Below are 25,808 nucleotides of genomic sequence, written 5' to 3'. Positions count from 1 at the left end.
ATTGTAGTAGGTGCCCCGTAGGGTCCAGTGGCACAGCCTTCCCTATCAACCAAGCTGTGTACTTGAGGTGCATACTTTGTGTGGGCTGAGTACACCCTCCTCTTGTAGTTGAGCCTTGGTTGCTGTTGGCAAATCAATGGGAGAAATTTACCCAGACCAGTCAGCTGCAAGGACTGGCTGTGACCACTGACACCAACATCCCCACTCCATGGAGGATCAGCTGTGCAGGGGCAGGGTGGTGGTGCTCTGATGTGGTCTGTACCTGTCCACTGGATGTGTTGGCCCTGGGGTTTCCTGGGTGGTGCAGACCACGGTCAGCCCCCACCTGTGTTTTGCCCTGGGCCACCCTGCCTGAGCTATAAAGCAATCTGAGATGGCTGTTACCTGTGCTGGGCTTGGAGGTTCTCAGGCAAAGCCAAGCTGTAAATCTAAGCTGGCTGCTGGGAATACCAGGCCTAGAGCTCACTGAGGCCAGCTGTTGCTTGTTTGATAGGATTTAGGACGTTGTGAAGCATGAGCCAAAACCAGCCACTCATATGGAAAAGCAGCCTGGGTGGGCCTGTAAATTGGGTGGGGTGGAGTCTCTGGGGATCTCCAAGGTGGGTCAAATGGTGTTAGCCAGGTTGATGGAGTCTCAGATATGGCATGAGCTTGCCGGTTCTGTGGGGAGAGGGTTTAGAAAAGAGACAATGACCTCAGCTCCCTTGATGCCAGACACTTCAGTTCCTCCCTATATACCACTGGTGCCTTTCAAACTGCTACCCTGGTGCTGGAGCGCAGAGGGAGTGAGTCTGAGTAGGGACTTATCCTCCTGGCACTGGAACCCTTGGGTGGGGTTGGGACTCCTCGCTCCTGAGATATGTCCCTTTGTGGTTAATCGTTCCCCACATCTCAGCCCCCGGCAACCACCCATCTGTTCTCTGTCCCTACAGTTTTGCCCTTTCCACAATGTCATATAAATGGAATCATATAGAATGTAGCCTCTTGAGTTTAGCTTTTTCCCCTGCATTCAAGACTAGAAGGAGGAAGGTGGGAAAGGATAATGTCCTTTTTATCAGGAAAAACAGTCTTCCCCAGAAACCATTAGACATCTGTTTCCATCTCATTGGCCAACACTCAGTCCCATGGGCACTTGTGACCTTGCCGGAGATTAGGGAAGTGAGTGTTTAGCTTTTCCAGTCTCTAAAGTGGAGAAAGCAAAGGATGGAGTTTGGGAAGGAAGGGTGTTGGCTTAACTAACCAAAGAAGTATGCCACCTAGGGGGATGTTGTGGGGTTAAATGTGTGTTTTTTCACATTTGTTCTGAATGCAGAGTGGAAAGGGGTGGGAGGTTCCAGGGTTGGGAGGGAAAGTCTCCTCAACAGTTGAATATTTGAGGAAGGAGAGGAGCCTGTGAAGAAGCAATAGCCAGGACTCACAGCCAGAAGCTAAGGCAGTTCCTGGTGTAATGACATTTGTCACTGGTCTGAGGATCTCCACTCCTGCCCTTGGGGAGGTTAGGAGGACTCTACAAAAGGCTGTTCCACATGGGAGGTCAAAGGTGAGTGGAGGCATTTGTCTGAATGAGTATATTGGCCCCATTCCCACTGGAGGAGACTTCTTCTGGGGAAGAGAGCTGGACAGGCCCAAGGGTCTTTTCTGCAGCTTCCAGAGGCGGGTGATGTCTGTGGAACTAAAGCAGCGAGGACTTCCTACCAAGAGTGGTCTAGATTAGGGGCATGTTCCTGGGCTCACCTCCAACCAAGGAGCAAATGGCTCCTCTGTGATCCTGCCAGGGCTGGGCTGACTCCATTCCCACCTCCTGGACCCTCCACCCTGACTGGGAAGAGGAAGTCACTGAAAATCCTGTCAAACTTTGAGCCAAGTGCTGGGTCCCCACTCCAGGCCCTGCCTGTCCCTCAGGTTTTTTGAGATGGATAGAGGGTGCCCTCGGGCTCAGGGGCTTCCTGGAGGCTGATCGCCCAACTCAGAGAAAACTCACCATTGATGGGCCATTTATGCGGCAACTTCACCCTTACAGATGTTTCTAAGCATCCCTTTCTCATGGGCCTCTGTCAGGATGAGTTTATTGAGGGGAGGGAGGCTCATGTGTTTATTGAGGGGAGGGAAAGGGTGGGTTGGAGACAAACAGGCATGGAAGAAACTGAGGGACAGAGAGGACAGAAGGAGGGAGCCCAGGAAGAGAAGAAATGATGGAAGGGGTGCTCAGGGATAGAAGTTGGGAGCGAGGAGCAGAGGGAGAACTTGCAGGACAGCAGGGGAAACTGAAGGAAGGGCAGGGCAGCAAATGATAGAGGGGGACTGAAGGCAAGGGAGGAAGGTAAGGAGACTGTAGAGGTAAAGTGACTGATAAAGAGGGGACTGGGTGACAAAGGGGAGGCCCTGGGATTCAGCTCCCACCTGAGCCACCTACTCATTCCCCAGGCTGGTTCCCAGGTGAGCAGCAGGCCAGCTTAGCATTTGTTTGTTTATTTTAATAAAACCAACCCCACAGAGTTCTGCTCAAGATGGCAGCATATGACCTGGCTGGTGTGGCTCAGTGGATGGAGCGCTGGTCTGTGAACCAAAGTGTCACCAGTTCAATCCCAGTCAGGGCACATGCCTGGCGTGTGGGCCAGGTCCCCAGTTGGGGGCGCATGAGAGACAACCACACATTGATGTTTCTCTTCCTCTCTTTCTCTCTGCCTTCCCCTTGCTCTAAAAAACAAATAAATAAATAATCCATAAATAAATAAATAAGGCAGCGTAGGCAGATGTGGCTTGCCTCTGTACAACTGCATCAAAATTACAACTAAAATATAGGGCAACCATCAGTCAGAATTGTCAGAAATCTAGTTAAATGTAAGTCTGTCAACTATGAAATTAAAGAAACCACATCTATCAAGATGGGTAGGAGGGGCGCAGACACGAAATGAGCTGGTTTCTCACCTATGTGTGGTGGATGAAAATTCAGGAGACATGTTTTTGTTTTTGTTTTTTTGTAGTGATGAAACTGGTTCTTTATCTTGATTTAGCTGGTGATTACACAAGCGGATGCATTTATCAAAACTTGTAGGGCTAGTCACTAAAAATGGTGAGTTTTACTGTGTGTAAACTACATCTCCATAAACCTAATTTTTACAAAAACCAACAACACAAAAACATGGAGTGTTCCTTGACTCCTCTCTTTCTCTCTTTCTTTCATTCTCTAAATTCAAACCATCTGCAAATCCTATTGGTTCTATTATATCTTCAAATTATGTCCAAATTTGGCCACTTCTTCCCATGCTGGCCCAAGCTACTCTCCTCTTTATCCTGGATTTCTATAACAGCATCCTACCTGGTCCCCCTGCTTCTGCTGTTGCTCCCACCAGTCCATTCTCAGCACAGCAGCCGGAGTGGTTATCTTAAAACCTAAATCATATCCTGTCATTCTTCTATTCAAAACCTTCTGATCACTCCTTACTTTACTCAGAGGAAATGATATCACCTTTTTGGCTTCCTGTCTCACCTCTCCCCTCCTTGCTCCCTTTGCTCCAGCTGCATTGGCTTCCAGCTGTATTCTGGAACAACAGGCATGCTCCTGCCTCAGGGCCTTTGCACTAGCAATTTCCTCTTCCCCCACATGACTGCATGGTTTACTCCCTCACTTCCTACAGATCTCCCTCAAATATCACCATGTCACTCACCATCTTGTTTACAAGAACAGTGTTCTCCTCCCTCCTTGCTTCTCTCCTTGCTTTCTCTTTTTCCAGGACATTGATACTATGTAACATGTATTTTACTTGTTCTTTGTTTATCGTCCCCTCCCAAGCACACACAACTAGAAGCCTCTGTTCCTGTATTTGTCATATTCTGTTTTTACTGGTTATACTAGACTATCTCACCCAAGAAATCCGTCGGCAGCCATCCGTCTCGAGAGACGATGGTGTAGCTTCTTAAGAGTCTATCTGCACCGCCGAGAATGGCTGTGCAGTCCGACTCGGGAGTGACATGGTAGTATCTGTCTCCTCCCGTGTTGAATCGACATCTTGCGATGACGCTGAAGCTACAGAGCCTGGGCAGGGTAATATGGAGGGTCTGCTGTTGCCCATGCAGCAGACCCCCCCTCTCTTCGCAGCTGAAGGGTCCAAGGGAAAGACGGAGTCAATACAGCTTGGCTTCAGGTGCGCCGCAGGAGTTGCTGGTGTTGACTACAACGTCAAACCGCCTTAGGGACTCCCCAAGAAATATTTTTAGTTTATTAAAGGTTAGATCTTTACCTTATCCACCTTGGTATAGTCAATGTACAGAAAAAGGGTCTGGCAAAATAGCAAATGTTATAAATGTTTCATGAGTCAATGGTAAGGAGTATGACCTATTTCATCAGTATGGTGGACAATGTGGACATATCTCTTTTGTTTCTCTAATGAATCACTCAAGCGCAACGTTCTCTCATTAGTAGTTCATTCTCTCTGAAGACTGCCCCACTCTGTCCATGAATTGTGCAAGAGTCCTAGGTTTACTCAGTCCAAAGAGGCTAGTTCCATGAGAACTGGGAAGTCCAGTAATCCTCCCACTTAGTTTCATTGCTTGGGTCAAGGTCAAGTGGTGATTCTGATGAACAGGGGTCCCCACAGTCTGACAGACCACTGCCCACCTCCACTCCCATGCCCTGGTGATGCCCTTGCTCATCTAGCTCACTGCCAGCCCTCCCTGGTGTTCTACATGTGGGACCTAAGGTTGCAGGTCTTGAAGGTCATACTCATGGCCCAGTCATCACTGCTCAGAGCAGAGTGCCTGCATAGCCGCATCCAAAAGGCTTCTAGCCTCAGCCACATGCTGTGCTCAGTGTCTCGGATCCTTGTATTCACCCTGGATCACTTGGGGTTTCCTAACTGTTAATGGGCCCAGTGGAACTATCCCAATTTTTCAGGGAAATACTAATGATATCAAACCTCACTAAATTCGACTTTCATGACTGTTCTAACTGTATTTAACTTAGCTATTTTATGCTTTTTTAAAATCCTCATCCGGGGACATGCTTATTCATTTTAGAGAGAAGGGAAGGGAGTGAGTGAGAGAGAGAGAAACACTGATGCAAGAGAGAAACATTGATTGGTTGTCTCTCGCACACACCCGAACTGAGGACCAAACCCACAACCTAGACATGTGCCCTGACCGGGAATTGAAATTAGTTTGGGGGATGATGCCCCAACCATCAGAGCCACACTTGCCAGGGCTATTTTATATTTTATTCCCCATTGGGTTTTACTCTGATTTCTTGTTCTTTTCCTCCTGTTGGTAGATTTTGCATTCAATCCTTGAGTTGCTTTAAGGTTTCCATGTGTGAGTAACATCTTTTAAATTTCCTGTTCTGTGAGGATATGGGCTCCAGGAAATGCTACTGATATCTACCTGTACTGGTACTATTTGTCTCCCAGCCTGTGTATCATGGTGTGTAGCCAAGAGATACTGCGTTTAATCCACATGCCAGGAAGTAGTGCCCATTTCACTGGAGACCCTGTAAAAGGGTAAGGACAGAATTCCTTTTAGACTTGCTCATTGGCCCTAATTTACTTATACCATCACTCAGATTTCCATATCAAAGGGTCTGAGTTCAGCTCCAGCATTCACAATCCACAAACAAAAGGTCCTATCACCTCTTTTTCCCAGCACAATGGTGCTCACTAGCCTAATGTTAGCACAATTAAGGGGGGGCTCCTCACATGATTCCACCCCAAATTAAGGTAAAATGAGGTCATATTGATGGTCCCTAATCCAATACAACTGATGGCCTTTTAAGAAGAGGAAGTTTGGACACAGGCATGTGCTGTGCGCAGAGGAAAGGTCAGTCCTGTAAGGATGTGGCAGAAGATGGCCATCTGCAAACCAAGGAGAGAGGCTTTGGAGAAACCTGCCCACTGACACCTTGATCTCGGATTTCCAGCTGCCAAAACTGTGAGAAAATGAATTCCTGTTTTTAAGTCACCCAGTCTGTGGTATCTGTTATGACAGCCTGACTCTTCCTGAGAGGCTCAACCATAATAGGTTGAGAAAAAAATAGCTCTTCACCAGAGAAAGTTTAAGAAGCACTGGCCTGGGAAGTTTGACCTGGCGTTTCTTCTGCACTTGTTCACAGTTATGGTCACTGCTTGTCTTTGCTTGTTTGAAACAGTCTTGGGTGATTCCTGTCCTGGCATAATTGCTAATACTCTCATAAGTGTCCAAAAAGCTGGACCATAAGTCAGTCATCCCAATAATGACTTAGCTAACCCAAGTGCCCCAGTCTCTGAAGCCCCATGATTTTTTATCTCTTGCCTCCTTGTATGGCCACCATAGCTCTCATCTGGCCATGTTAGGTCTTCATCTCCCAGCTCAGCTGGTGGTGAATCTACCACCTCCTACCCTCCCTCCTGGTGACTCAAGGCCAGTCCACAGGGGCTCTGGGAACTATTACCAACTTGGTGGCCAGCGCCCTCTGGCTGTGTCTTAGAAGCAGCGACAAAGCCATGCTGGTCAGTCAGAGCCAGTTCAGCTGTTTCTTGAGAAGAGACACATTGGAACTCCTTACAATAAACTCCCACAGACTTTAGGAGATAAGGTGGTCCTGCTTTTCATCCAGTTAGCCAATGAGGACTATGAGGGAGGACTACCTACTTGGGGCTGACCTGTCCCCCCATGTTCCTCCCCTCCTTGGAGGTGGCTGTTTGGAACATTTCACAGAGGGCCACAAGGCCTCTCCAGGTTCAAAGCCAAGAGCCAGGACTGACTGGAATTGTCAGTCCCAGACAGAAAGAGGGTAGTGGTTGGGCAGTGAACTTGTCAACTATGCAGCCTTTGCCCTTTTAGGGGCCAGACAAGCCTGGGCAGCATCTGGGTTAAGCGGGAGAGGACTGAGATCAGCCAGCTGCCCCAGAAGGCTTGTTCTCTCTTAAACACACCGAGGATGCTCTGGAATGGTTGTTCCTTTTCTCCACGGAGTTGCGTTCAGAGCTTCATCCTCTGCTCTCCCTCCCTCTCCCCTTCACCCTGCCTCCTTCATGCCCCTCTGCCTTTGCGGGGAGGGCTGCCTCCTGGATGGGCCTCACTGGACCCTAAGGAGTTCTGCATCCGTGTCCAGGTGGAGATTTCTGAGCTTTCTGATTCCTTGTATTGTCTAACACCTTCCTCTCCTAATAACTTTCCTGTATTATCTTGCTAATGAATTCTCTGGCTCTTTCTTCATAATAACCCCATTCCAAAAAGCAGTGAGAAGGGGATGGTGATGGATTAAAACAAAACCAAAACGCTCAATTTTTTAAAACTTTATGCCTAACATTTTATTTGACAAGTCTCCCTTGCATGAGCCCAAAACACCTCGGAAAACTCAACTCCTCCATCTCCCCAAATGACCAAGTGACCGGGGCCTCCACACCACGAAGCCCTGTGCCAGGACCCACTCCCACCCAGATGCCCGTGCCTAAGCTGTGTGGGTCTGTGTGTATATGTACTCGTGTGTATGTGTGTTCCTCAGACTGCACCCACATTTTCTGACTGTAGACAGCCCAAACGACGCCACCCCCGCCCCTCAGGGGATGCCTCCCCAGCTCCCTCTCCTTCTCCCCCATGCCTTCCACTGCTGCCAACAGTGAGTTAGAAGGAAGGAGCCCGAACCAACAGAAACTCACGGAAAAGGTTTTTCAGCCTGACCTTGACTGCAATACAAGCACAAGCCCCCTTTGTCTTCTTTCCCTGGCTCCATCCACAGGTGGTATTTGTAGAGGATTTAGAAGAGTGATGGTTCTGCTTATAAAACTCCGCCCACTGGCTCAGCTGATTGCAACAAAGAGGTTCTCTTGGTGCCTGGTTTGGGGGGAGTAGGTGTGGGTCCTGGCACCTGGGAAGCAGGGTAGGAGTAGGTGTGGAGGGGATGCTGTACCACCTCCAGCAGTTCCTCTCAGCATCTGGCTGCCTGGCTCATCCTCACTGCCCAGTGGAATGTCTTTCAAGGGCATCCGGAATGGCATGCTGGTAAACCTCTGGCAGGTGCTGGGATTAGTGACACAGCTCAAGGACAGGTTGGTGGCTGGGAGCTGCACAGTCGGGAGCTACAGGCTTCAGTGTTATGTAAGAAGAAGAAACAATCATGGCCAACAAACAAACGTCCCTTGTAGGGCTGAGCCAGTACATGGATAAGGAAGTGATTATAATTTACTCAGATGTTCCGGAAGGCTGACAGGCGGACTTCTGTCCAAAGGCCAGACTGTTTAGGAGCAGGAACCAAGCTCAGGATGAACAGTTCCTTCCGCACCTTGGACTGGGGCCTCCGGTCAGGCCCAGGCCTTATCTCTCAACTTGTAGTTGAGTCATTGAGAAGGAATTCACAGGGACTTGGCAGTTCTACCAAAGGTGCTGTGTGAGCCTGGGCCCCTAGTTCCCCAGTTCCCGAGCAGGGGAAAGAAACCTCTAGGAAACCCCTGTGTCATGTGAGTGCTAAAGTCATTGGGCACTTGGGGTGCAGGGACATCCAGGAAAGGATGATGGCGGGCACTGGGTCGATTCCTGAGCAGACGGTGGCAGAAGGATGGTGGAATTTTGGGTTTAAATTTCACAACTTACTGGGTAAATTACTTGAACTCTCTCATCCCACAGGTGTTTGTGAGGATTAAGTGAGGTAACAATTGTGAAACCACCTAGGATTAAGTGTGGCACAACATGGGTGCAGGATGGATGCTAGAGTCTCATCCATCCATTTACGCATCCATCCCCCCATTCCAGGAAAATGATCCAAATCACAGAGACCTGGTAGCACACATTGTAAAACACTTCAGCAGAAACCAGTTTCCAAAAGCAGCACTTGGGAACCAGTCCCTTTTACCACAGAATGTCTCATTGTCTAAACTTGTCTGCTCCTCCCCTCCCTGAGCTGTCTCAATCCTCAGCTTCAAATGGGGTCGTCTGAAAACACCAAGGTCTGGATTCTCTTGCCTCTTCTTTCATGTTTTAAATCCTCCTGGGCAATTTTTCTTTCTGGACACCTCCTCTTGTTCTCAAAGCAATTCTCTCTTCCCTAAAACCAACCTCAATGGCTGGGTGTTTTCTTTTTATCAAACTTAAACTCTTTTATGTGTTTAAATGCATTTTAAAAATACTGAAATGAGAAACATTAAAATATCAACAGTGAGTAGTTCTGGGTAGTGGGACTTCTTTTCAATTTAGCTGTATTTCCTAATTTCTTTAATATACGTGAATGATTTTTAAAAAAATTCTCACCCAAGGATATATTTATTGATTTTAAAAAGAGAGGGAGGAGGAGAGAGAGAGAAACATCGATGTGTGAGAGAAACTTCTATCAGTTGTCCTTCATATGTACCCAGACCAGGGATTGAACCTGCAACCTAAGTATGTGCCCTGACCAGGATTAGAACTCAAAACCTTTTGGTGTACAAGACAACACTCCAACCAAATGAGCCACCTGGCCAGAGCTATATGCATGACTTTTTTTTTTTTTAAATATGCTTTATTGACTATGCTGTTACAGTTGTTCCTATTTCTTTTCCCTTTGTTCCTCTCCACCCAGTGAACCCCCTCCCTCCAGTTGTCCCCCAACCCTTAGTCCATGCCCATTGGTTGTGCATATAGTTCTTCTCAACATCTTCCTATCTACTCCACTCCCTCCTACTATGCTTCTTAATTCCTATACATTCTCACTCTCTTTCCCCCCTTCCCCCTCCCTGCTGACCTTTCCCCATAATGTTCCCCATACCTATAATTCTTTTCCCACTCTCATTGTCTACTTAGCTTGCCTTTGTTTCAGTTCCCTAGCTTTTGTTGTTGGTTTTTGTAATACAGTTTTCATTTTGATGTTCATAGTTTTGGTCCTCTTTCTCCTAAACAAGTCCCTTTGACATTTCATGTAACAGTGGTTTGGACTGATGAACTCCTTCAGTTTTACTTTGTCCTGGAAGCACTTTCTCTGCTCTTCTATTCTGAATGACAGCTTCGCTGGATAGAGTAATTGTGGTTGTAGGTTTTAGCTTTTCATTACTTGGAATATTTCTTTTTTTTTTTAAATGTTTTTTATTGATTATATTGTTACAACAGTTCCAATTTTCTCCCCCTTGCTCCCCTCCACCCAGCACCCCCCTCCCCCATCAATCCCCCCCAAGTCCATACCCCTGGTTCCTAAAAATTAACTATCCCCCCCCCTCTCAAATATTAGGACCCTTTGTAATCTTGTAAAGGACAATGGGTGAAGGTCTCAAGCTCCTCTAGCTGCTTCAAGCTGGACATGGTCGTCGTCCTACCTACCCTTGGGTCCAGAAAACCCTAATAAGAGTGGGGGTGTGGAGGGGAGGGTGGCCTTCCCACGTGGGGAAGGATCGTGCAGACTCCAGGTCAGTTGGCTGTCTCCGGTCAACGGCGTGCTTGGTTTAACAGGCTGGTGTCCTTGTTGTGTTCTGGGGGCAACAGATTTGGCGAAAAGGGTTAAAAGACATCATTCAGGAATATTTCTTGCCAGTCCCTTCCTGCCTGCAGAGTTTCTTTTGAGAAATCAGCTGATAGTGTTATTGAGACCTCTTTGTACATAATTCTTTTCTTCTCTCTTGCTGCTTTTAAGATTCTCTCTTTAGCCTTAATTTCTGACGTTTTGATTATAATGTGTCTTGGTGTGGTTCTCCCTGGGTCCAATTTTTTTTGGAACTCTCTGTTTTTCCTGGACCTATAAGTCTATTTTCTTCCCCAACTTAGGAAAGTTCTGTTTCATTATTTTTTCACATAATTTTTTTATTTCTAGTTCTTCTTCTTCACCTTCTGGCAACCCTATGATTCGAATGTTGGCCTGCTTATAGCTGTCCCATAGGTTTCTGAGCATCTCCTCATTTTCCTCACTTTTTGTTTCTTCTTTCTACACTGGTTGACTGGTTGTTCCTCCTCTATGTTCTGATTTGTTGATTTGATGCCTAGTTTTCTTTCCTTCACCACTAGTTTTGTATGTGTTTTTGTTCATTTCAGCAGGAGTAGCCTTATTCCTTCCCCGTGTTGCTTAAGATCTGCTGTTATGTCTGTAAGCATTCTTATAACCAAAGCTCTGAACTGTGCCTCAGAAAGATTTTCTATCTGCTGCTTCGTTAGATTAGATATGTGCTGTCTGGTCAGCTGTATCACCAGGATCTCTATCATGATCTGTGCCATCCTGACAGTTTTGTGTTTACCTTTGCTTCCTGGGTGGGGCTATCACACTTCCTATGCTATAGGGGGTGGAGCCCTGTGCACTCATCACAACTGGGAGATCCTTCTCACCAGGCTGTGGCATTTTGTGTGGGGGTCAGGGTCAAAGATGGATTCCTGCCATTTACTCTCCTCTGAGAGACCAGAGCCTCCTCCTCTGTCCCCACCCCCTCCAGGTCTCACAGTCCAAGGCAATGGGGGTCTGCTTTCCCTGGCATTGGAATCACAAGCTGACGGGACTGGTCTGCAGCTGGGGTGCTCCCCAGGCAATTCTCGCCTCCCCTTAAATACGGGTGTCTGTGCTTACCGTTATCCCGCCCCCGTTTCTGCTGCTGAAGCTGCCCTCAGCACAGTTTGACCTCTCTACCCCAGCTTCACCCCTCCTACCTGTCCTGATGAGCACCACTTCTTTATAACTTCATACATTGGACTTCCATTTATTTTCTGGAACTTCTGGTCATTTCTGATTTTGCGGTAGTTGTACTCCTTCTTAGTTGTGGAGGGACACGGAGCGTGTCAGCCTAGGCCTTCATCTTGGCCGGAAGTCTCTATGCATGACTTTTTAATAGGAAAACGAATATTGAAAAAGTACATTTCATAGAAGAGTTGATGTCAATTTCTATTTCCTCTTTCCCTTTTTTTGTTTTGCCAACTTGGGAACTTTGGAAATGTTTTTAGTTCATTCATCAAATGACTTTTATGTCAAGGTAGCAAGGACATTTCAAACTTCAAATGAGAAGATTACGCCTTGGCCAGTGGTTCAGCTGTTTGGAGTGTTGTCCTGTACACCAAGTTACGGGCTTGATTCCCAGTAAAGGCACATACCCAGGTTACAGGTTCAATCCCTGGTTGTGGCACATACAAGAGGCAACCACTTGATGTTTCTTTCTCACTGTCTCCTTTCTTTTCTCTCTAAAATCAGTAAACATATCCTCAGGTGAGAATTAAAAAAAAATTTCTTTAAAGAGAAAATTAAGGCCTCACAGAAACTCTATCTTCTGCAGCACAAGAGAGAGCCCTGCCCCTAGCCACATTGGTTTTCATTTCTCTGGGATCTGTGAGGCCTGTGAATGAGCCCAGGCAGAAGTAAATTGAGTCGAAGTGGGAAGGAGTCCACCGCTGTGTTGTTGGTGAGTCAATAGATTCTCTCTTTACCTGATCTTCCAAAATAACAGCCAGAAGGAAGGAATTCAATATAAAAAAAAAAAAAATCAAGCAACTGGACAAAATTTTGGAATGAGACTTCAGGAAGGAAGCTGTGTGAGTGGGCAGTATGCACACAGAGAGATGTTCATCATTAGTTTACGGATGGCCCAGATTTAACCAATTAACAATGCCAAGTGGAGGAGCCACCGGAACAATCATACATTGCTGGTGGGAAAGCAACATGGCACATTGGAAAGCAGTTTGGCAGTTTCTTATCAACTTAAACAGACACCCTATGAGTCATCACCAAGGTCTCCCCTAGATATTTACCAAAGAAGAATGAAAACATACCATTTACACAAAATTTCATGCACAAATGTTCATAGAAGCTTTATATATAGTGGCCCAAAATAAACAACCTGAATGTTCATCAGCTGATAAATGGATATATTAAATGAAATATTGTTACGGCTACATACACGAGATTGAACATTCTGAAGCAGTGTACAAAGTAAGCAAAGGATTTTAATAATGGCCGGCAGTTGGGCAGACCCTGAGCTGGTCTCTAACAAGCTCTGACGTGTAATGGGGTGTAAACGCTGGGTTATATACTGGTGATGTTCCTTTGTTTCTTCTTTGGTGAGAAACAGCCTTAGGAAGAGGGGGCTGGACAGGACTGCAGGAATGTCTTGGCAGTAACAGGAACAGAAATTCGCAAGGCTATAAGGTTATCTTTAGCTTGAAGCTGCAGCCTTTTATTTAGGTCAAATTCTTTGTGAACCAATTAATTTTGCAAAAAGGCTAGACAATTTCATAAGACATAACTTTACAAGAGTTATAAACAAGTTACAAGCAAATGGAAGGAGATAGGGGCTAAGCTGGGGTCTTTTAACTTATAAATCACTGAGTGGCTGTAACATTCTTTTTTTAAGGCTTTTTAGCAGGCCTTTGCTACTTCTTACAAAGAACATCTGAAGCCTCTACATATTTACATATTTAGCAGACCTCTGAAACTTTTTACAGGGAATATTTGGTGCCCCTACAATATAAATCAAATGAAATGCTACTTAGCAATAAAAAAGGAACACACTACTGAAATACAAATAACAGGTGAATTGCAAAATCGTAACACTGAATGAAGAAAGCCTAACACAAGAGTATACAGCATATAATTTCCTTTAAATGAAATTTTCAAAAAGGCAAAACTAATTCATAGTGACAAAAAGCAGATAGATGATCTGGAACTGAACTTGAGAGGGAACTGAGTGCCAAGGAACACCAGGGGACCTTTTGGGGATGATGGGAACTTTCTGCATTTTGAGTGTGTTGATAGTTACAAAGGTGTATACATTTGTCAAAACTCATCAAACTGTACTGTTAACATAGATGCGTTTTATTATATGTAAATTATGCTTCAATAAAGCTGATTAAAAATACAGGAAAAATTCTGAGAGAGTACAAGTGAGCATCAAAACTCTACACAGGATCACTTCAGGAGAAGTAGGCAAAACCACACAGGTTGGGAGGCCTGATCCAAGTGAGTGCTCCATCAGTGGGCATTATAGTGAATTCTTGGACCTGGAAGTGGGAGATCTTTTAAGTAGGGAATCTAAAAAGAGCTCAAGCAAATTCACCCAAATGAGGAAAGGACAGGGGGCTTGTCTCAAACATTCTGTGTGGCTGGCCTTCTGCTCTGAGCAGCTGCTTCTCTGTCTCCGATCTCTTGGAGGTCATCTCAAGCAGTGCCTGTCAACATTTTTCCTCCTTTAGATGCCCAGGGCTCTGCAAACATCCCTTAGCTTTGGACCATCCTTCACCTTGGTTGGTCAATGTGACTGTTCTCCTTAACCATCGTTGGCTCTTCCTGTATCCCATGGGCTTGGTCTGTGCTGGGAAACTCACTTTTCTGAGGGCCTGTGGACAAGAATACAAACACTGAGCAACCAGCAACCCCCCCAGGACACCTCAAAAGGAGTCTCTTCCAAAGATGGAGAATCTGAGGCCCCACTGGCAGTGGATGTGGCTGGGGGCTGGAAGGGAAAGGGAGGCGAAAGTTGTCCCACCTGGAGACTGAATCAGGAAGCAGAGATGAGCAGGGTCCTTGGGAAACAGAGTCTCTTCCAGAGCTGGCTGCATACTTTGGGGGGCCTAGTGTAAAATTAAAATGTGAGGCCCCCACCCTGGCCAGGTAGCTAAGTTAGTTGGAGCATCATCCTAGTGCTCCAGGGTTGTGCATTTGATCCCCAGTCGGGGCACATGCAGGAGTCAACCAATGAGTCCATAAATGAGTGGAACGACAGGTCAGTGTTCTTCTCTCTCTCTCTCTCGCTCTCTCTCTCTCTCTCTCTCTCTCTCTCTCTAAAAATCAACCAATTAATAAAAAATTTTTTGAAAAGAAAGAAAATGTGAGGTTCATTGTTCAAAACTTATGATGAATTTCAGGATGATGACAGCACAGCATCTGACCAAGTAGGGCCTGTCCGAATGACTGTGCAGGTAGCACAGCTGTGAAACAGCCCTGCACTCTGACTTCACATTAAGCCCTGAAAAGAAGGTTCTCCTCAGTTCCCTTCACCCTACCTCCAGGGGCCACATAACCTGTCATACCTGATCTCTCTTCCCCAGGGACTCCCCTGATGTTTTCTCAAAGTCTGTCACTCCAGACCCCAAAGTTTAACCTGGGGCACCATCTCCAAGCCATGTTGTGGTTCCTGGTCCTCTCACTCATCCCCAGCTCTACCTACAGCACCCAGGGTGAGCCTCTGTCCCTCCCTGTCCTTACCCAGCACGAAGTCCTGGCCTCCACACCTGCTGAATGCAGAGCTGGACCAGAACTTGCAGGTCCCTGGCCCCAGGACCTGTCCGGCCTCCTCACTCTCTGTCCCACTCTCTCTGATATACGTCTGTCTGCAGAGATACAAGGCTGAGGCAGCGGCTCCCACTTCTATGTAAGGACGGAATGGCAGAGGGAGATCTAGGGGGTGGGGATCTTTGTGGGGATAATGAGCCTTATCAAGGTCTGGGTAATATACCTGGGTCCCCGGGCTGATTCTCCAAATGTGCTGACTCTGTGCTGCTTCTCTGAGTAAGATTTCAAACCACTGAAGCCCCTTGAGCAGGCCCTGCTCTCTCAGCTCTTGCTTCCTGCTGACTTCACCCAGCACGCCCTCAGTCTTACCTTCCCCGCCTGACCTGAATGTCCCACCTAGGGCCAGGGTGCTAGAGGAAAAAGGGAATGATATAGGCTTGAGTCAGGGAGAAGCAGGTCCTAGATGAAGCTGGTGAAAGTGCTCAAAGTTCAGAAAGGTCCATGCACATATGTGTCAGGATGGGAACATCTGAAGGATCCCTTCTTCGTGGTTTTCCTGGTACCTTAGTGCCCTTGGTAGTAAGTGGCAGAGACCTGCTTCATCATGTGCAGTTCTGTCTCACTGATCTGTCTTTTGCTCTGTCCTAGAGGGGCAATCCCCCAAGAGGCCCTGTCCTGACCACCCCCACTAGTGCCCTCTGCTTCTGCATCACCCAAAGTTTCTTGGGTTGGGGTTGCCAAATTCAGCAAATAAAAATACAGTATGACCTGTTAAATTTGAGTTTCAGATCACACAATTTTTTAATATAAATATGCCCCATGCAATATTTAAGGTATGTTTATGCTAAAATAAAATGAATATTTGGGACATAGTTATACTTTTTAAAAATGCAGTGTTTGAGGAGTGGATTGAGTGCTGGCCTGTGAACCAAAGGATCACTGGTTTGATTCCCAATCAGGGTACATGCCTGGGCTGCGGACCAGGTCCCCTCCTGTTGGGGCACGCCAGAGGCAACCAGTGAATGTATCTCTCGCACATTGATGTTTCTCTCCCTCTCTTTCTCTCTCCTTTCATCCCTCTCTAAAAAGCAAATAAATGAAGTCTTTTAAAAATGCAATGTTTGATATACATATACTTACACTAAACAATTATTCATTGTGTATCTGAAATTCAGATTTAACTGGGCATCTTGTATTTTATCTGGCATTCCTATTTGGGTTGTGTCTTGAATGTAAGAGCAAGAATAGCTGATTTAGAAAGTCTAGAGCCTGACTGAAAGACCATTCAGGCCATCTCTGCATCTTTCGCTGCATCTTTCAGCCCCCTGGTGGACAGGCTGCCCCATGGCCCCCCAACCACATGTGACAACACCAGGCACATGCAGAACCTGACTTGCCATCACTAGCTCTGAGAATGGCCAGCTCAGCTGGTTCAAGATTCACCTGTGATCCATAGGGCTTAGACCACAGTGTGGGCCAAACGGCTCAGTGTGGCAGCCTCAGCCTCACTCTGAGTTGATTGTGGAAGGGGCTGCTGGAGGAAGGCCTCACTGAGAAAGCTCCCACACTTTCTTAGAGTCTTTCCCACAGGGACAGTGGGAGGTCACTGCCTACAACACCCTCTGCTGTGGCCTCTACCCCAGCCAGCTTGCAGCTGTCCACGGGACCCAGTAGGACACACAGGAATAGACTCAGAGGCAGCTGGGGGACACAAGACCACAGCTGTGGGCCTCATGCCCACACTTGGCACCAGACTCTTTGGGGACTGAGAAGGAGGGATGTGTTCCAAAGAGGCCTCTGAAATTTTTTGGAGGGAGCGGCCATGATCACTGGTCTGGAGGGCAGGTGAGCAAAGCACCTGTCCAGGAGACCGAAGTGCACCTAATGAATAGGGAGAAACCCCAGGGGACAGCCTCCAGGGCTGGAGGGTTGTTACAGAAGGGAAAGAACTGGTCATTTCCACTACATAAAGCAGGCGCCAGTTCAGCTCAGAAACTAGGCAGATGGCAGGAAGACTTCTCAGCAATGGGCCTGGCCGAGCTTGGAGGAGTGGTGGCGCGGGACCTAGCCAGTGAGTCGGTCACCTTTCCAGAATCCAGTTGAGGTTTGGGGGACATTGGAGCCCGCGGTGCAGAGCCCGGGGAGGCCAGGCACAGGAATTTCTGCTGTGGGCTGGTGAGTGCATCGCAGTGGTGGTCCGCAGCCCGCGTGCGCGCCTGCATCCAGCACCTACACTGAAGCACCAACAGGGGGCGACAGGCTACCTTTGGGCGCCCACCCTCCTGCCGCCGGGCCCCAGCTTCTGTCAGCCAAGGGCCGGTAGACTCTTCTGCCTCTCTGTGGCGATCTGTCCCGGAGAAACCTTTCAGTGGCCCGCGGCGGTGACCGGAGATGCGACGATCGGCGCGGGGAAAGGGTTCCAGCGAGGTCTCCTGAGGGTCCTGGGTCCCACCGCAGGCAGCATCCTCGCGGCCAGGTGCGCTCGCTAACCTGGCAGGGCTGGGAGAGGAGGTGACTCGAACAAGTACCAACCGGCACGGCTTAGCTAGGGCGACTCTGAATGCCCGTGTTGAATAAAGGTTCTGCACATACGTGAGCCCGCGTTGTCCTTGTCACCAATGGAGTGGGCCTGGGCGCCCTCAAGCTCCCGCACCCACGGTTCTGGCCCTGGACCCGGGCGCTATGCCAGGATTGCATCCTGAGAACAGGTGAGACGTCTCAACCAACACCTGACTCCGCGGTGCCAGACAGAGCTTGGCAGGGAGGACGCGCTGGGTTAGCTGCGGGAACCATCGAAGAATCCCTGAGAAGTGTTTCACAAATAAGGACTGTGCCACCGACTGTGCACCACAATTAGTCTGCACAACAACCCCTGAGCGGTTGCCATTGTCTGCTCCTCATCCCCCTCTTCTTCCTTCACTCTTCCTTTTCCCACTTTTCTCTCCCTCCCCCTCTCGTCCTATCTGATCCCCTAGCACAAGGTAGTGACTGCTATGAGGACTTTTCAAGTCAACATTACCCCATTTCTGACCATCCTTGTGGCCACAGCAGGAGGTATTAGGAAGCAGCGCCCCCTCCTCCTCCCTTTGCAGTTGTCAGCCCCCAAAACAGTAAGCACCTGTGAAAGAGATCAAGAATCCCTTTAGTATTGAAAACAGATTTCCCTTTTAGCAAGCCAAGGGCAAGAAATTAATTATGCAACAGCACTGGCCCTCAAGCATGGCAGAGCAAGATGAAGGTGCAATGGAAAGTGGCTTCTCCCAGAAGCAGGAATGTTACAGAATGGGGGGTCTCCAAAAATCTCCACAGTCTGCGGGTTGGAGGATGAGGAAAGGAAACAGCTTTCAGGATGCCTTCACATGCCTGTGGCTAGTGACTAGTGTCTTTATTACGCAAATGGCTTTGGTTCTTCCGAGGCCCCAAGTAGTTGGGAGGGGTTTTCGACCATAGAATGATACAGAAAGAGCACACATCCTGTGTAAGATTCTGTGAATGGTCAGAACTGGTTACCATGCCCACTGCGTCAGGGATTTAAAAATAAGCGGCAGACATTTTAGGGAGAAAATACCATGAGGCTTTGAAAGGAAAGGGGGAACATCTTTGCGGTTTTGGAAAGAAAAGGGAGAACTGCATGCAGTTTACAAGGAGGATGGGAACTCCACGCGGTTCTGCATTAAGAGCTGGAGGGCACCGCAACACAGGCAAAACCTCCCCAATCAGGATCGAATTATTGGGAGCTGCCGGTAAAGCTAAAACTGTATCTCTGACTTTTCTAAAACTAGCCTGGTTTGGTACAGAGAGGCAGAACTATGTGTTTGTGGGTGTTTTAAAGAAAATAAGACTTAACGGCAAAAATCCGCAAATAATCTAAATCTATATAACCATTAAATAAACAGTTCTTTTTCTTTTCACTAAACTCTGGTATTGAGAGTTATGCTTCTGGCGGCAGGCAATCAGGCCCCTAATAACTAAACAGCCCATGGGTTCTGTTACAGGAAGAAAAGCAGTTCCTGCAAAGCTACTTCAAACACACTTGTCAAAGTGTTTCTTATGTGTATTCTATAAATGTCTGTGTTTTACTATTGACACATTAAAAGACAAGTCTGAAAACACCATAATTCTGAAGTAGTGATGAGTGTCTATTTCAAGATATCAGGGACGAATTAATAAATATGACAAGGTCACAGGCACTGTTGATGAGGTGAACAAGGTCACATTTATACTTGAAGGAAAAACAAAATTTCCAGTAAAAGACAATAAAAATAAGGAGGCAATTTTTCCTTATCCAAGTTCATGGATTCCCTGAATTTCCTCCACAGACTCTAGGTTAAGAACCACAGAGTGGCTCTCAACCAGCATTTAAAATTAAAATTAAAGTAGAGAAGATAAATATGTCAGCTATATCTCACACAGAGAGATGAGACTCAGTTTGGAAATCTTTGCCTTGGTCTGTGGTTCTAAGTCCAGACTTTACAGCCAGACCATCTCAAGTTGTACCTCTTTCTCTGCCACACACTGCTGTGTGACCTAGGCCAAGCCACTGTGTCCTCTGTACCTCAGCTTCTTCCTTTTGCAAATGGTGATAATGGAAGTCTGTCCTTAAGGGCTGCTGTGAGCAAGGAGTTCTGGCGGGATGGGGTCTGGCGCTTCGCACGATCGTTGTTTGGCTGTTGGTTTCTCAGATGTGTACGTGCTCTGTGTCACAACATAAAATGTGTTTCTTCCTGCAGGTCGTGGTGCAAAATGTTAGGAAGCCTCATCCCTGGAGGGTTCTGGGACTCAGATCTTGGCAAGAGCTCGTATGGGATCCCAGGCTTGGGAAAGAGGATACAAAGAATATGCAAGGTCTGGGGTCTGCATTAGTTTTCCTTTGCTGCTAAAATAATTTACCACACTTCAAGGAGCACTCTCCATGGCTACCTCTGGCTTTCCCCTTTGCCTGTGTTGATCTCTCTGCCTGGAATGATCCCCTCCCCATGTCTCTACAGTTCTCACTCAGCCTTTAGGACATAGCTGAGGAAGGCTTCCCTGAAGCACCCCACTACCCCACCTCTGGGAAGGTGCCTGTACATGAGGCTCTGTATGTATCTCCATCAATGCAGAGGCCACAACCAACTGCTACCATCTGCTCCTGCAATCATCACCCATGGCATGCCCTTCAGCTGAACACCTGGTCTCTTCTTTACACCCCCAGTGACCAGGAGGACCTGGCATGGGTGAGGTCTTGGGAAACGTGTGCTGAGTGAGTAAATGAGTGGCTTCACTGAGGCCCCTTGCATGCCCAGGGAAACCTAGAACTAAACCTGGGCCAGCAGAGGCCAGCTGGCTGGGCTGAGGAGGCAACAGCATCTTTGGAGTCCAGAATCCTCAACAATTGTGAGGTCGGCCCAGGGTCAGTCCTGCATCCTCAGGGAATGAGGTGTCAGACCCACCTCTCGACTCATCCTGCAGCTCCATTCACTGAGTTTCAACCCAGAGTCCAGATGCCCCGCAAGCTCAAAGGGCTTTGGTCACACTCCAGACCCAAGAACCATGCCTGGACACACTGTTCCTGCAGAAGCTTTATTTATTGGATTCTGATTCAGCGCCTGACTTGGCTATCCCCGTGCCACCACCAGTCTGACGACCTCAACAGGGTGATCCATGCCCCCATTCCTGAGGACCCAGGAGCACTCAAGCTTTTGTTGTGTTATTTGGTTGTTCAGTGACCAACTCTAGAGGATAATTCCAATTAAAACCGATGCTTGTGATACCAAGGGGCTTATACTGGCCGAAGAGTCCCGTGATCACCTGTCCGGACTGGTCGGGGTAGGCGACGAAGCTGCGGCCATCTTCCTTCCCAAATGAAGCCCAGCGCCCAAAGTCGGTGTATATGATCAGATACCGGAGGTAAATCTTATATGAGCCGTACACCCCTATAATGTGTTCACCCGGCCACAGGATGAATTCCTGGGACTGCCCACCTGAGACACCGTATCTTTCGCTCCAGGAGGATCCATATCTCACCTGGATACTGAGAAAAAGTGGGACCTTTGAACACTTTGGATCCAAGCTGACTTGCCATTTTCCAGGTCCTCTACCCCCCACACCACTCCTCCCCTCAGCCACCAACAAGGAGAGCAGCCCTGGCGCTGCCACATAAGTCCCTGAGCACATGGCTTGGGGTTCCCGAGACAGACATGCTGGTCTCAAAGCCCTGCACTGCCGCTTTCAGCCTCTGCGGTCTTGGGCTTGTTACCCAGTCTCTCCAGGCCTCAGTTTCTTCATCTGCCAAGTGGGAGATTTTTGGAAAAAGGCACTGAGATCATCCATAAGAGATCTGTGCAGCACCCGGTCACCGTGACCCTCAGGTGATGATAACTGTCATCCTCGCTCAGAACAGGAGAGCTGTTCTCCAGCCAAGCTTGGGCTTTCTGAGCCAGAGCCACTCCAATAGATCAGGTTGCTGGCCTGAGAAGCAATTGACTGCTCACACTCATTTGGGGGACTCCCACTAGCTTGCTCATTTGAGCTTATCTGCGTCCTTTCTCCCACCTTGCTGCCCAACTCAGAGCCTCCTCCGCTACCTCTCCCCACCTCCCCGCCCGTACTATGTCCCCCTTCAGTACTGGCTGCTTTGCCCCATTTCCATTCCCAGGTCCCCAGGCTCTCTTAAATGCAGATCAAAGATTTACCCCAGGCTTTGAGCAAGAAGCCACCCTAACATTAGGAAAATGGCCCTGGGCTTTCTGCCTCTACACACTTCTGCTGACTTGTGTTTAAACAGTGGTCTGCTCTGACCCTCATTTCCTTTCCTCCTTAACCCTAACCCCCTGATTTTTCCATCAGACATTCTCAGACTGAGAGGCTGTTCTTCACTGAGCTGAGTTTGGGTTGAAAGGAGAAAGTATGAAGAAGCATCATCTGCCCCCTTTTTTAGATCAGCCCAGGAAGCAATGTCTGGACTTTCAGGTGGAGACAGAAAGAAGTGAAGCTGGTGTGCAGGAGAAGAGGTATCTGAGGAAAAGGGACAATGGAACGGTGGTGGCTGGTGGCTCCATGACTCCAAGGACTCAACTGGCCTCAAAGAGTCATCAGGAACCCAGTTAAGATGTTGGAGAAGAGGCAGTAAGCCCCCTCCCCAAATTCTCAAGACTGTGGCATGAGCTGGGACATAGCGATAGGGCTCTGTGCCCTGCTCCTACTCACCTCTTAAATATGCCTATAAGACCTATAGACACCCGAATCCCAGTTATATCATTTTCATTGTCTGTAGAGGTACTGAAATACCTGCCTCCTCCACTCCCATACATCTCTAGAAGGACAAAAAAATGAGGTGGGGGAGAGAAGAAAAATAACATGGCAATATGGAGGTTATCTTTGCACAGAACTGGACAAAGCCCTACCAAGCAGATGGGAAGTCCTGAAGCTAGAGTTAGTCAAGGGCTGGGCCCAGACCCCGATGTGTCCTTGTTGGTGGAGGTGAGGGTAGCCACTAGGAGGGATGGGCTGGAGGGAGGCAGACCCAGCCAGACTTACGCCCTGCCCAGCAGGTAGTGCTCCAGAGGATGGTGAGGGTCAGCCACAGCAGCATAATTTCTGGCTGGTGAGTCCCAAGGCTCCTGGAGAGAAGGGACAGGCCACCAGGCTCTCAGAGAGGGGCCCTGCCTGACCTTGCTGGGCCCCATCTGTGGGAGGGCAGCACCAACATACCTGGCCAGAAATGTCATCCAGTCCTGGCCCTGGGGAGTCTTGTTCCTGGGCACCTTCCACCTGGCCTTTTATACCCTCCTGGGCCCTGTGGGCCCCCATCCAGAAGGAAGAAGCAGAAGCCACCATGGGGCCAGAAAGGAGCTGATCGGTAGGTGCTCTTCCTGGGGGAATCCCCAGAGCCATCCTGGGAGAGGCTCCCGGACATGCTGATTGTTGTCTTGGCCTCAGGTCCTACACAAACAAAACAGGACTGTCATCTCTGAGTCTCTCTTCTCAGAACGAACTAGATCTTGACTTCAAAGGTGGGAAGAGTTTGCCGACAGCCCTTTCTAGCTTGGCCAGACAGGATTCAACCCCACAGAAGCTGTAGGTCAAATGTCCAAAGAAGGCCTGTGGGGCCCAGGGCTCCTGCCTTTGCTCAATTGGGTTCAGGACCTCATTCAGGTCTGGGCAGATCCTGATGTCCTTTGGGCTTTCAGGAGCCCCAGTCGAGCTCCCCACTAACCTTCAGAGAGCAGGAGTGGATGATTCAATTCTGTGTGACTGGTGCAAGGGATACTCCTGGTGCTGGCCTTCTAGGGTCTGTCACTTGGAAGATATCTGATTTTTCTTTTGTGCCAAGTCTGGGAGTGACTGGGGATAAATCAGCCTTAATGGGGTGAGGGGTGCCCAATAGCACAGATGCCATGACAGGACACAGAGGATTTGGAACAGGTGATCTCCAGGCCAGTCCTTCTGAGGGTGTCTTCGGCTAGACCAAGGAGTCAGACTGTATCTGGAAGTAACAGGGGATGCTTAAGGTTCTGGGGACCCTGCTGGTGCAGCAAGTCCAGGCTTTCTGTGAGGGGCTGGAGCTCAGGCTGTCCGCAGGGCCCCCTCACCCTTTTGAAAGAGCCACAGGGTCACAGTCATTGAAACATGGGCTGATTGTGGACATGGGTGCTGGAGCCAGATCAGGTCCAAATCCTGTCTTCCGAACTTAATAGTCATGTGATTGGGGGAGCCTACATCACCTCTGTGTGCTTCAATAGTTTCATCTGATGTATGTGGATAACAGTAGAACCTATTCACAGGTGTTACAAGAATTCAACAAGATGCTTCTCCAGCTAAGGGTCTGAGCACTGAAGACTTTATGCCATGTGGGCAGGTGTACAAGGTTTTACTTGGCAGCATCCTTTGAAATCACAGATTAGAAACAGCAGACTTCTACTCTAGACGTGACCCATTAAATGATGGTGTCATCTATGCAGCGGAATACTACACAAGTGTGAAGAAGGAATGGACACTTATGCTGTACTTTCACATTGCCCAAGGACACAGGCCAGTGGAAACTTGAGGGTTTAGAATATCCCCATTTGTTTACACGGAAAAACAGAATGGCCTCATGTGTGCACAGACAGACACTCTGGAGTGTGGGCTCACCAGGAACTGAAAACCCTGGTTTCGTTGGGATGACAATCCGGGGAGGACTGGGAGATGGGGTGGAGGCCCCATTTAGCTGGCACCTCCATTACCTCCACCAGGTTCCTAGGACAGAGGTCAGTTACTATGTCCTCTGCCTGTTTCTGCATAGTCTGTGAGCTAAGAACACTTTTTACATGTCTAAATGGTTAGAAAAAGTTCAGAAGAAGAGTAGCATTTTGTGACACACAAACATTCTATGAAATTTCAGTGCCATCACCCATCAGTGAAGTACAATCAGTACACAGCCCCACCCACTCATTTGCATGTAGTTGGGGCTGCTTTCAACTACAGTCAGGACTGAGTCCTTGTGGCAGAGACTTTAAGACTTAGGAAACCTAAACACAACCTTTCACCCATAAAGTCAGCGGACCCCTGGTAATCCCTGTTTCCCTGCTCTGGAACAGTCACAGCCCTGTCCATGGTACTGGTCGCACAGGGTTTGGCGGAGCAGTGGGGGTTCCATTTAACAACCACCCTTTGGGGGAGACCAGAGCAGAGAGGTGCTCTATCCTGAAAACTGTGCCCTTTCCTCTGGCCCTGGACTGACCTCTCTGGAGCAACTCCTTGGGGCTCAGGCCCTCCCATACCAGGCCCCAGGAACCTCCTGCTAGAAGGAGGTAGAACAGGCCTAAGATCTCACAAGCACAGGTCTGGAGGCAGGGGCTGGGAGGCCACACAAAGGGGCTTGTGTTCCTGCCGCAGCCCAGTCTGAGGGAACTTTTCAGTTGCCTTCTTCCCAGCTCCAAGCTGGTAGGGTTTGGTGCCCAGAGAAAGATCTGTCTGAGCCCAAACTCCAGGAAGCACTACCTGGGGTGGGAGGTGGAGGACAAGATAGTTTCTGGCCTGAACAAAGAGGGAATGACAGAAGTTGCTTGAAAGTACACACACAAGGTGCATTTTCATAGAGGCATGAGCATTGTTATAACAGATGCACATGCATACACATGCACTAACACATGGATGCACCCTAAACACACACACTTGCTGACTACTACACACAAAACTTGCACGTGCCCCGCACACACATGCCTACACTGGTGTACACCTGTGTAGGAGGCCCCGATCCAGGAGAAGACCCACCCACTTGTCCACTCTGGCCCAGGGCTGGCCCTCAGTCTGAGAAAGACTCAACACAGGCCCTTTGTCCCTCAGGAACAGGGCTCCCCCACGAGGAGATTTACTGGGTATTTACAAGGCCATAATCCTCTCTGTGGGTGTGCTCCAGAGCTCACTCTGCCAGGAGCCCTGAACAATTGGGCCTTTTCCTAATAGGGCTGGCTTCCCTAGTCTCCCTGCCTTCTGGGTGTGGGGCTTGGATAGCCTGAGGCACAGTGGACAAAAGGGGCTCTATCCCCCTCCCACTCAGCTGGTCCAGCCTCCTTGCCACCCTGTGCAGGAAGCCCCAATTCCCCTTGGAGGTTGGAACCTGTGTCCTGGCTTGGGGCTTGGGGCTTGGGGGTAAGCCTGTCTAGCCTGGGCAAAGGTAGGGGAGCTGGCTCCTCCACATGGCCTCATCTGATCTCTG

The 25,808-nt window shown here is 48.5% G+C and overlaps 1 protein-coding gene and 1 long non-coding RNA gene across 3 annotated transcripts; one reads left to right on the top strand and one right to left on the bottom strand.

The window, feature by feature from the left end:
• The first annotated feature begins 1,383 nt into the window (after nt 1–1,383).
• On the top strand, nt 1,384–20,799 carry LOC150009417 (uncharacterized). The gene is made up of 2 exons (XR_016511166.1): nt 1,384–1,540; nt 19,858–20,799. It is a non-coding gene; the product is annotated as an uncharacterized LOC150009417 (long non-coding RNA).
• Nucleotides 20,676–22,960, bottom strand: ZG16B (zymogen granule protein 16B). 2 transcript variants are annotated; one of them, XM_090277178.1, is made up of 4 exons: nt 22,828–22,960; nt 22,646–22,738; nt 22,316–22,421; nt 20,676–21,140 (listed from the first exon to the last, which is right to left on the bottom strand). In XM_090277178.1, the coding sequence occupies exons 1-4, from the start codon at nt 22,943–22,945 to the stop codon at nt 20,801–20,803; spliced, it is 657 nt and encodes a 218-aa protein (XP_090133304.1). In that variant the 5' UTR covers nt 22,946–22,960; the 3' UTR covers nt 20,676–20,800. The 2 variants fall into 2 exon arrangements, with proteins under 2 accessions (XP_090133304.1, XP_090133303.1); XM_090277177.1 differs by having other exon boundaries at nt 22,646–22,728; nt 22,820–22,898.
• Between the last annotated feature and the right edge of the window lie 2,848 nt (nt 22,961–25,808).

The sequence above is a fragment of the Furipterus horrens genome, unplaced genomic scaffold (assembly GCF_987537825.1).
Source record: "Furipterus horrens unplaced genomic scaffold, mFurHor1.1.pri manual_scaffold_5, whole genome shotgun sequence".
In the NCBI taxonomy this organism is placed as follows: Eukaryota; Metazoa; Chordata; class Mammalia; order Chiroptera; family Furipteridae; genus Furipterus; species Furipterus horrens.
Note: the sequence above shows the minus strand (reverse complement) of the source record. Positions and strands in the feature narration are given on the sequence as shown.